The sequence below is a fragment of the Peromyscus maniculatus genome, chromosome X (assembly GCF_049852395.1).
Source record: "Peromyscus maniculatus bairdii isolate BWxNUB_F1_BW_parent chromosome X, HU_Pman_BW_mat_3.1, whole genome shotgun sequence".
Taxonomy (NCBI): domain Eukaryota; kingdom Metazoa; phylum Chordata; class Mammalia; order Rodentia; family Cricetidae; genus Peromyscus; species Peromyscus maniculatus.
The window spans coordinates 144,679,160-144,690,526 of NC_134875.1; the positions used below are offsets into that span (position 1 = coordinate 144,679,160).

The 11,367-nt window shown below is 41.6% G+C and overlaps 1 protein-coding gene across 1 annotated transcript; it reads right to left on the bottom strand.

The window, feature by feature from the left end:
* Positions 1-236: 236 nt before the first annotated feature.
* On the bottom strand, positions 237-1,088 carry LOC143271101 (uncharacterized). The gene has a single exon (XM_076562969.1). It carries the CDS (start codon positions 1,086-1,088, stop codon positions 426-428), a length of 663 nt encoding a protein of 220 aa, XP_076419084.1. The 3' UTR covers positions 237-425.
* Positions 1,089-11,367: the final 10,279 nt, after the last annotated feature.

The following is an 11,367-nucleotide window of genomic DNA, read 5'->3' on the forward strand; positions in this document are numbered from 1 at the left end:
TCCCACACTCCCAGCAGTGCCAAGGCTAAAACTTCCTGCTCTACCTTTCAGAGATTTGAATACTTAAGTGTCTCCACACAAGAATGTGGTTTCTTTTTTTTGTGTTGAGGTGTCTGCTTACTTGCAAACCTTATTTCTCATGGGATTCACTAGGTTTACTTAGGAAACATGCCTTTATCCTGTACTCTTTCTTGCTATTGCTTGTTGGCACTGTGGAATGGGATCACGACCTGCAGTTTAGTATGTGAAATCATTTAAAGAATGGAATGTGTTTGGCAGCAAGGAAGGAATAAAACTTAGACACACTCCCAGAAATCAAGTTGATATTTTACCCAGAATGAATTGGTGATTACACAGTACTGTGTACAAAGGGCAATTTCTTCAAGGATTCTCCTGGCAGATGTTAAAATGCCAGAGCCCTCAGGTCAGACCTTTTGCTCAGCCAGTTTGGAAGCACACCGGGCCTTCACCTGACTCTGTACTGTCAAGGAGATCATCTCACAGAGAAACAAAATCACGCCAAAGAGTGACATCGTGGCTGTCAGGACACCCATTGGGAACACCTTTGTGCAGTGTTTCTTTATAATGTCCTCCATTTTAACGGGAAAGTCGGGTGAAAAGTCAAGTGTGGTTTGCCCATAGATGTCTCCTAGGTGGTTCAAGGTCACAGTAACAAGTGTGAAAAGGCTGCTCACAGCCAAAATTATGGCAGACATCTTGTAGCAAAACAGCTGGATATCAATGAATGGGTCTTCCATGCAGCTGATCTTAATGGCCACTGAAGTGAAAATCAGGACTAGGATTTTCATCAAAATGGCCCATGCTATCAGGACTTGTAAATACTGAAATTCTGATGACTTGTTCCAGGTTTCATTGATAGGGGTGTGAACCAACATCCTGGTCATAGACCCAGAGATGTTAAAGTCCTGAGTGTAATAAGCTTCCCAGAGTCCAATTGACACAAATTGCACAAGCTTGTTGTTAAACTCGCACAGGCGCCAGCATTGGCTGTTTGCAAGGATGATTTCAAATACCAAAGCTGATGTACTACAAATCAGGCCACTGAACTTGAAGATGTACTCCTTCATGTTGGCAAATCTGAAGAAGGCATCAAAGAAAAATAGAGTCAGTGAGAATAAAAGGGAAGGCAGGAAAACAGAAGGAGTCATGGCTTAGAGAGCACTGAGCTCTCATACCTTGTCCCTGTTGTCACATAAAGATGTTTCAGTGGTCTATGTACAGATTATTATTCTTCACAGAGTAGTTAATGATATTTGTTGACTAGGAATTTCAATTCTTAGAACTGACAATGAGAAGAGAGTTTGCAATATCATATGTAATTCAATGCTTATTTTACCTGTATTTGCAATTTCTAAATATTTTAGTACCATAAAGTGAGGAAAAAGCAGAGGAATGCTCAAACTAATTGTCATTTCTAAAATATAGTACTATATAATATTACATGACTACTACAAACTAAAGACATTACTGACAGAACCAAAGATTAAAAAATCACATAGTAAACTCATTTATGTAAAAATAATTACGCACTTGACATAAATTTGTGTATACATATATGTATATACAAATTCATCTGTATATGATACACCTCATAAATGATAGTGTACAATGCTATTCCATCTTGTGAATTTTATAGAAATGTACCCTGCTCTAAAGAAAGCTATATGTTTTTTATTGAAACCAGAAAGTGTATGCCCATCAACATCTATCTGTAATATTGCCGGGCATAGAGCTCAGTGGTAAAGTGATTATCTAATACACACAAAACCCTTAATTCAGCTTTAGTATCTGTAAACAAAAATCTATCTCTTAAATTGTCCAGAGACTGAGTCAGAGGAATAGGGAAATGGATAATTAACACATAAAATCATATAAATCCATAAATTGGATATTTACAATTATAACACATCTCTTACTTGAAATTTCATCTATAGATAATTAGCTTCATTTCAGTGAAACAAAAAGAATCCTGACATATTTTTGTGAGCATATATCTTCTTTCACAGACAATTTACACTCTGTATTATTACTTTGAACTAACTTTTTTGCATCTTTTCTCAATTCCAATCTTAGGATGAAGGAAGGAGTTGAGTCATTTACTCAATAGGCAGGTGGATAACGTCACTGTCAACTGCGCATGCAGAAGGTTGAAGGGGCCTACACACTGGATCTCTTTTCAGGGAAACCTTCCCTAAACAGCTACCCACTGTTCTAAAGTCTCTGTAGAATGTGTTTCCTGACTGAGTGAAGGCAGTAGCTGTTCTACTAGGGAAATTTCATCAGCAAGATGAATGAGTTCACAATTCATGGTGACTTGGATAACACCCTGCCCACATCATCATCCTTTCCAAGGCAGGCCTGATTCAATGGACTACAAGAATGGTGTGCTTTGATTAGTACTGAAAACACAATGAACATTGCTGTGATTCCAGAAAAAAAAATGAGCTAGCATGGCAGTATCTGTTTCTTCTGGTGTTTGAAACACATGGAGTAGATGCATGTGATTCATAAAAACCATATTTGAAAGATGCCATATATAACATAAAGATTTTATACCTTTGTGTATTATGGATAAGAAGATTCATTTAGAAGGTGGCAGGATCACAGTCGTTCTTCTCAGTAACAGTAAATGCCATATATGCAGTCAGAGAAAGAGTGGAAAAACCTTCAAAAAAAGAAATTCTATTAGGCAGAATTTCAGCTCAGAGCAATATCTCTCCAACCCCTTGATTCCACAGTCCTTACCATTCATTCCTGTCCTTGGCTTAAGAAGAACTTCATTTGAACACTTCGGGAGTATTCATACATCTGACTCTCTAAGGACAGCCATCTAAACATTTCCCCCATTTTGTAAGTAAGGAAACAACAGAGAGAGGTTAATTCATAAACTCAACATCAAGGACCCACACAACTAAAACCCACCAGGCAGCTCAATGACTACCTGCAGTCTCACATGGGGCTTCTAGACACTTACGATATTGAACAGCATTTACACACACTTACCCACATGTCAATGGCCCTTTCTGGCATGCTTTGTCCTGTGAAATTGAATGTGATTAATCAAACCACCTGGGAATGCAAAATACTTGCCTCTTTTTCTCTTCTAGTAAGACTAAATGATAGTGACTGCCAGTTGACAGAGAATTAACTCACTTTAAAAATTCTTGTTTCCATGGCTACTAGAGCTGAATGGTGGATTATGAGCAAAGAACACAGCTTCATAGCCGTATTTGGCCATAAAGGACGGACCAGTGTACTTAATTTCCCTTTGTATGTGAATAGTCTTTGAAAGAGTAATTTCCATTTTGAAATCATGCATCAAATAAGTACTACAATGCCTAATGGGCATAACAGAGATAGTTATTTGAAAAAAAGAAAAAAAGTAAGCCTTCATCCCCCATTCCTTGCCCTCCAGTGTCTGTGTGGTGGAAGGATAGAAGTTTCACTTTAGGCCAAGTGTCTTCATTGGAGACTTTGAGACCACCTTACCTTGTAGAAACATCTTAGATAGAGACACAAAGTATATATTGTCAGTAATAACAGTTTATATGTATGTAAATTCATGTGGTACTTTGTTTTGAATAGAAAATTATCCTCCTTTTATCTTTCTATGTTTTACTTCAAACTGTTACTTTGATGATACTAGTTAGGGTTTCTATTGCTGTGGTAAAATCACGATGACCAAATTCAAGTTGGAGATGAAATGCTGCATGTAGCTCACATTGCCACATCATATTGCATCATCTCAACAGATTAGGGCAGGCACTCAAGGCAGAAACCAGACAGAATATGAATCAAGCAGGAGACATGGAAAAACACTGCTTACTGAGTTGCCCCACCCATAGCTTACTTAATGTGCATTTTTATATCATCCATTACCAGAGGCCCAGGTTTTCTACTGCTGACCTTCTGCCAGGACATCCTACATAAGATACTAATCTAAAAATTACTAACCTTTCCAGGACTGTGAAGAATTGTGTTGGTATTTTGATGGGAATTGCATTGAATCTGTAGATTTCTTTTGGTAAGATTGCCATTTTTACTATGTTAACCCTGCCTATCCATGAGCATGGGAGATCTTTCCATTTTCTGACATCTTCTTCAATTTCTTTTTTCAGGGACTTAAAGTTCTTGTCATATAGGTCCTTCACTTGCTTGGTTAGTGTTAGCCCAAGGTATTTCATGTCATTTGTGGCTATTGCAAAGGGTGATGTATCTCTAATTGCCTTCTCAGTTTCTTTGTCCATTGTATATAGGAGGGCTACTGATTTTTTTGACTTGATCTTGTATCCTGCTATGTTGCTGAAGATTTTTTGAGTTGATCTTGTATCCTGCTATGTTGCTGAAGGTGTTTGTAAGCTTTACCAGTTCTTCAGAGGAATCTTTGGAGTCACTCAAGTATACTATCATGTCATCTGCAAATAGTGAAAGCTTGACTTCTTCCTTTCCAATTTGTATGCCCTAAATCTCCTTATGTTGTCTTATTGCTCTGGCTAGAACTTCAAGTACTATATTGAAAAAGTATGGGGAGAGTGGACAGCCTCAATCATAGGAAGATGCCAGATGTAGAACAAGGATGACTGGTCTGCTACTCACATCACCAGTGAGGCTACCTGGAAAATGGGACCCCAAGAAAGACACGGAGAAATGGATAAGATCTACATGAACAGCCTGGACATGATTGGGAGCAATGAAGTGCAAGGCTTGAGGGAAAGAGAGCGGGAGATCCTAGCTTGATCAAGAAAAGAGAGGGAGAACAAGGAATAGGAGACCATGGTAAATGAAGACCACATGAGAAAAGGAAGAAGCAAAGAGCTGAAGAGGCCCACAGAAATCCACAGTGATACCCCCACAAAGGACTGCTGGCAGTGGTCTAGAGACAGACGGGAAGGACCTACTCTGGTGATGGCATTGCCAAACACCCTAATGGTTGTGTCATAAAACCCATCCAGGGACTGAGGAATCTGGATGCAGACATCCACAGCTAGGAGTCTAATTAGTGAGAAAGAGAAGGTTTTATATGAGTGAGAATTGTTGAAACCAGGTTTGGATAAAGCACAGGGACAGATAACCAAATGAATGGAAACACATGAACTATGAACCAAAGGCTGAGGGGCCCCCAACTGGATCAGGCCCTCTGAATAGGTGAGACAATTGATTGACTTGATTTGTTTGGGAGGCATCTAGGCAGTGGTACCAGGTCCTGGGCTAGTTGCATGAGTTAGCTGTTTGAAACCTGGGACTTATGCAGGGATGCTTGGCTCAATTGGGAGGAGGGGACTGGACCTGCCTGGACTGAGTCTGTGGGGTTGATCCCAGTCCTCGTGGGTGGCCTTGATCTGGAGGAGGTGGGAATGGGGGGTGTGCTGGGGAAAAGGGGAGGGGGCAGGGGGAGAGAGAAAGGGAATCTGTGGCTATTATGTGGAACTGAATAGCATTGTAAAATAAATAATAATAAAAAAAATAATAACCAAGCAAATATACTATAGACTTGACTATAGGCAATTTATGGAGAGAATCCCTTAATTAAGATTTTTCTTTCCAGGTAACTCTTAAGTTCTTACAAACTGATAAAAGCTATGTAAATTTACACAATGTTATTTCTTACTATGATCACATCTTGAGAACATACCATACTGTAAGCATATAGCTAAAAATATCCAAAGTATGTAAATGAATGGTAAAAAGAGAAGGAAATTTTGACTTCATTTTAAACCTTACCTCTTTGTACTACATAATGTATCTGTGGTATAATAAGCAATGAAGAAAACGTATACTTTCTGCTGCAAGGCAGCTTCCAGAACACACTGATATCAAAATCAGGGTGGATTTCTAAGAGTGAGTTGTGGAGATCAATGGGAAGTGCATAAACAACCTGTTACTGAACCAAGTCTGCCAGAAGCACCTGCATCCTCCCAAACCTAGTTCTGTGTGTGAAGATAGCACACAGGTATTGACTGCTGAGCTCCCCAGAAACACATCCACAAGAACTACCCCCTCATTCTAGTCCTAGTTAAAGACTTGGGTTACTTGTCTCCTGCTTGGGTTACCTTCATGAGTTTCTCTGGAACCTGTGGAATCATGGACCCACATTCTTAGCTCTATATGTACTGGCTTGTCTGATGAAACACCACAGGATCTTGCAAGGCCTCTATATCACCACACTTCTAAGTCAAGCTTCTTCTGTCTCACAGTCATTGAACTGGATTTCCCTGAAAAGGATTCTGAGAATCAAGGCTGCCTGTGCCATTTTCACAGCATCTCCTGATGTCCTGATTGCAGTTTTGCCTGGTGTGCTCCTCATAGGTTTCATGCCAGTGCCTTATGCAAACTCGGAGGCTTAGTACCCATAACTGAGCTCCTGCATTAGCATTCCGTGGTCACTCCTGGAGCCAAGCCTGTCTATGCTATTAACACACCCCCAAGTTGTAGACGCACCAAACTTGCACTAATTTACATAGTGATGTTCTACAGAATCTCTCCTGCCTGGGCTATGCATATACACATTGGCCTTGCTCTGAAGGCCAGTTAAGACTCAGTTACTTCACTTACTTTCTCTGCTGAGTACCCTGAGAACTGATCTGGTGCCTTGACCTCCATACTCTACACCATGCATAGCAGACTTGCCTGGTGAGATGCTCTGCTGTCAGCATATAAACTCCACTCTGGAATCAAGCTGTGTTCAAGCAGTATGTGCACCAACTTTACCTGGCAAGTGCCCCCAGAACCACCTATAGCTGTGCCCCCTTCAGCCCCAGGCCTTGTTCTGAATGCAGAGACCACACACTGGCTTTCCCTAAGACTTTCCAATGAAACTTGAAATCTGTCACAATTCTCTTCTCCCAGCCATTGCTCCCTTTCAAGGAGCCAGTGGAGGATTTCTGAGGTGAGTTCTCCAAGAAGCAAAGCAATCTGCCCCATTCTACCTCATATGCCCTGGCTCTATACATATACCTCCTGGACTGGGTTTTCCTAGTGAGATCTTCTAGAACTAGTTTTCCCTGTACCATCTTGCACACTATCCAGCCCTGTTTTGAGTGTACAGAACATATACTGTAGGAGGTTTCTTGCTATGCCAGCCCCAAATCATAACACAGAGACTTATTATTTATTAATTATAAATGTGCAGTCTTAGCTTAGGACTATTTCAAGCTAGCTTGTTTTCAAACTTAAATTAACATATTTCTATTAATCTATGTGTCACCCTGAGGCTCGTTTACCTCATCTGTGTACTGTCCATCCTGTTTTCCTGCTTCCTCTGTATCTGATTGGCTGGGCACTGGCTGGCCCTGGTCTCTTTTTCTTTCTTTCAACCAACCCTGCCTATCCCGACTCTGCTATTGGCCATTCAGTTTTTTGTTTTTCTATTTTACATTTTATGTATTAATTAAAGTTTTTCAATTTTCATTTTTCTTTATTAAGAAATATTCTACTCACTCTACATACCACCCACAGATCTCATCTCCTCCCTCCTCCAACCCCCCAGCCCGTCCTCCCAAGACACCACATATCCCCACAACCCATAAATCAAGGTCTCCCATGCAGAGTCAGCAGAGCCTGGCATACTGAGCCTAGGCAACTCCAAGCCCCGCCCCACTGCATCAAGGCTGTGCAAGGTGTCACACCACAGACACTTGGCTCCCAGAAGCTTTCCCATGCACCAGGGACATTTCCCAATCTGCCCTTATGGGTAAAACCAAAAACAGTTTGAATCGAACAACTTCCTTCTGTATCCAGAGGGCCTAGTCCAGTCACATGGGGACTCCACAGCCACCAGTCTACAGTTCTTGGGCTTCCACCAGTGTGGCGAGTCATCTCTCCATGTCTTCCTATCATGATCTCAATGTCCCCTGCATGGAGAATCCCTCCTCTCTCTTATTGATTAGATTCCCAGAGCTTAGCCATGTGCCTGTGCATGGATATCTGCATCTGACTCCACCATTCACTGGACAAAGACTCTATAATGACTGTTGGGGTATTCACCAGAATAGACCAGTCCAGGTACCCTCTTGACCACGGCCAGCCTGCCAGGGATCATCCTTGTCGAATCCTGAGACCCTCCTCAGCACCCTGCAAGAGACATAGAGATTATGATGGGAGGATGTGCAGAGATGACTTGCCACACTAGTGGAAGCCCATGAACTGTGCACTGGTGTCTGTGGAGCACCCATGGCACTGGAAATGGAAGATGGTTGTTTGGCTCAAACTGTCTGTGGGGCACCCAGGCAGGGGGATCATGATCTGTCCCTAGTCTATAGGCAGGCTTCTGGAACCAGGTCCTGTGGTGTGACAACTTGCACAGCCTTGGTGCAGTGGGAAGAGCCTGGACGTGCCTAGGCTCAGTGTGCTGGGCTCTGCTGACTCTGCATAGGGGACCTCGATTTTGGGGAAGTGGGGAAGCCAGGTGGCTTGGGCAAGAAGGCTGGGTGTGTGAGGAGAGAAGAGGAGGAATCTGTGGATAACATGTGGAGTGAGTAGAAAATTTCTTAATAAAGAAAAATGAAAAAAAAAAGACCATTTAATTGGAAAGACTTTTCCCACCCTTTTATTCTGAGGTAGTGTCTAATTTTGAAATTGAAGTATGTTTCTTATATGCAGCAGAAAGATGAGTCCTGCTTTCATATCCATTCTGTCAGCCTGTGTCTTTTTATAGGTGAATTAGGTCCATTTAATTTAATTTAAGGTGAATTGATATTAAGGGATATTAATGACCAATGACTGTTAGTTCCTGTTATCTTTTGGTGGTAGTATGAATGTGTACTTCTCTTCTTTGGGATTTACAACACTGGTGTTATCTATTACCTATTTTTTCATGGATGTATCTGACTTCCATAGGTTGGAATTTTCCTTCTAGTGCTTTCTGTAGGGCTGGATTTGTAGATAGGTATGGTTTAAATCTGGTTTTGTCTTGGAATGTCTTGTTCACTCTGTCTATGATGATTGCAAATTTTGCTGGGTATATCAGTCTAGGCTGGTATCCATGGTCTCTTAGTGTCTGCATTACATCTGTCTAGGTCCTTCTGGCTTTCAATGTCTCCATTGAGAAACTGGGTGTTATTCTGATGGGTTTCCCTGTATAAGTCACTTGGCTTTTTTCCTTTGCTGCTCTTATTCTTTCTTTATTCTGTAGGTTTAGTTGTTTAATTATGATGTGGCCAGGGCATTTTTTTTGGGGGGAGGGTCTATTCGGTTTGCTATTCTATAGGCTTCTGGTTTCTTCATATGTATTTCTTAAGTTGGGAACGTTTTCTTCTGTGATCTTGTTCAATATATTTTCTGTGCCTTTGAGTTGGTATTCTTCTCCTCCCTCTATCATTATTCTTAGGTTTGGTCTTTTCATTGTATCCCAGATTTCTTGGACATTTTGTGTAATGTCTTTTTGGCTTTGATATTTTCTTTGACTGACTAATCCATTTCCTCTATTCTATCTTTTACACCAGAGATCTTCGCTCTCATTTCTTATATTCTGTTGGTTATGCTTGCATCTGTGTTTCCTGTTTGTTTACTCAGATTTTCTATTTCCAGCTTTCCCTCTGTTTGTGTCTTCTTCATTGTTTCTCTTTCCCTTTTCTGGTCCTGAACTGTTTCCCTCACCTGTTTCATTGCTCTTCATGGTTTATTAAAAGGGATTTATTGCTTTTTTCCAATTTTTATTTGTCTTTTCCTCTTATTCTTTATAGATTTCTTCCATTTTTGTCTTTTTCTTAATTCCTTTATTGATTTTTTCCACTTTTTCTATGCCTTTCCTTCAGTTACACTTTTTCTTCAAATGCCTTTATCATCTTCATGATGTTATTCTTAAGGTTGCTCTCTTCTGCTTCTGATACATTGTGACATTAAGGTCCTGCTGTTGGAGGAGGGCTAGGTTCTGGTGATGCTGTATTGTTCTTTGTATTCTTTTATGTACTTCTGCTTTGACGTCTGTCCTTCTCCTCCTCTAATAGGTATAAGAGGTGCCTGTGTCTGAGCGAGTTGCTGTTGGTTCCCTCTGTGCTTGTTGTATCTGTTTCTCAGGGGGCCCTTCTGGGTCTAGCCTTAGCTCTTGGTCTAATTGGAACATGCAGATTCTGTGTCTTAGGGAGCTGCTCTTGGGTTGACCCAAGCTAGTTGATTCTGTGACTCCTGGTTCCATACTTGGTCTTATCAGGGCTCTTGGTCCAGTCAGAGCCAATAGATTCTGTCTTTCAGGAAGCCTATCTTGGTCCAATGAGAGGTGGCAGATACTACTTCTCAGAAAGCCACTCTTGTTCTAATGAGCGCTGGCAGATTCCCTGTCTCCTGAGGTTACTCTTGGTCCAATGACAGCTCTCTGACTCATGAGAGCTCTCTCCCTAAGCCCACTGAGAGCTGAGGGTTGGTTTCAAAGCCTCAGGAAGTTTCTAGGATCCTGGGCAGATGGGTATGAGGGCAGAGTTTTAGATTGCAGGGTCTGCTGATGGGTCTTGGTGAATTGGTAGCTTTCCCACAGTAGCCCTGCCTGCTGGCTGTTAAACGTCCTTCACTAATACTATGTAACACAAAATTGTGAGAGGGGCACTAGCACATTTGAAGTTTGTTGTCTTTATTTTTCTTATGCCAGACAGATAGGGTTGGAGACTCTGCTGCTCATTTGGATGAATTAAATGTAATGGGTTTTGTGGTGGTAATCTAATTGTACTGAAATGTGATTTTGATTGTATGTTAATAAATAAAGTTGCCCGGGGGTCAGAGCTATTAGAGCCATAGCAAGAGTGTGGTGTGGTGGCACACGCCTTTAATCCCATAGATCTCTTTATGTTCAGGGATACAGCCAACATTGGAGACATATGCCTTTAAGACCTAGGGAGCTGTACATTCAGACAGTGATGAGGCAGTCACGTCTTTGGGTTTACAGCCAATGAGAAGGCAGAACAAAATACTATAAATAGATGAACAGACAGGATATAGCTCTCTTTCGGGAAGCTGGGACACTGCAGGCGGAAGGGTGAGATTTTAGCTCTGAGCTCTGACCTCTCGGCTTTCTCTTTTACATTGTTTCTGTGTTTCCTATTTAATAAGACTGTTGGATACATTTACATCTGGCGCCCAAAGTGACAAGAATCCATTAAAAACCTCTTGGCTTAGGGGCAGGTCCGCTTTCCTGCAAGGGCGGCAGGCCGAGTGGCCAGCTTCTTAGTCCGAGCGGCAGCTTCTTAGTGCGAGCAGAGGCTTCCTAGTCTGAGCGGCGGCTTCCTAGCCTTGGTCTAGGTCTGCTTGACCTCAGGCTCGACTATCTGTGAGCTGCTTGCTTAAAGCCGGTGCTACAAACAACTCAGACCTGCCCTGCCGAACAGGGCCCTGCCTGTAAAGTCAACACACGTGGTTCGA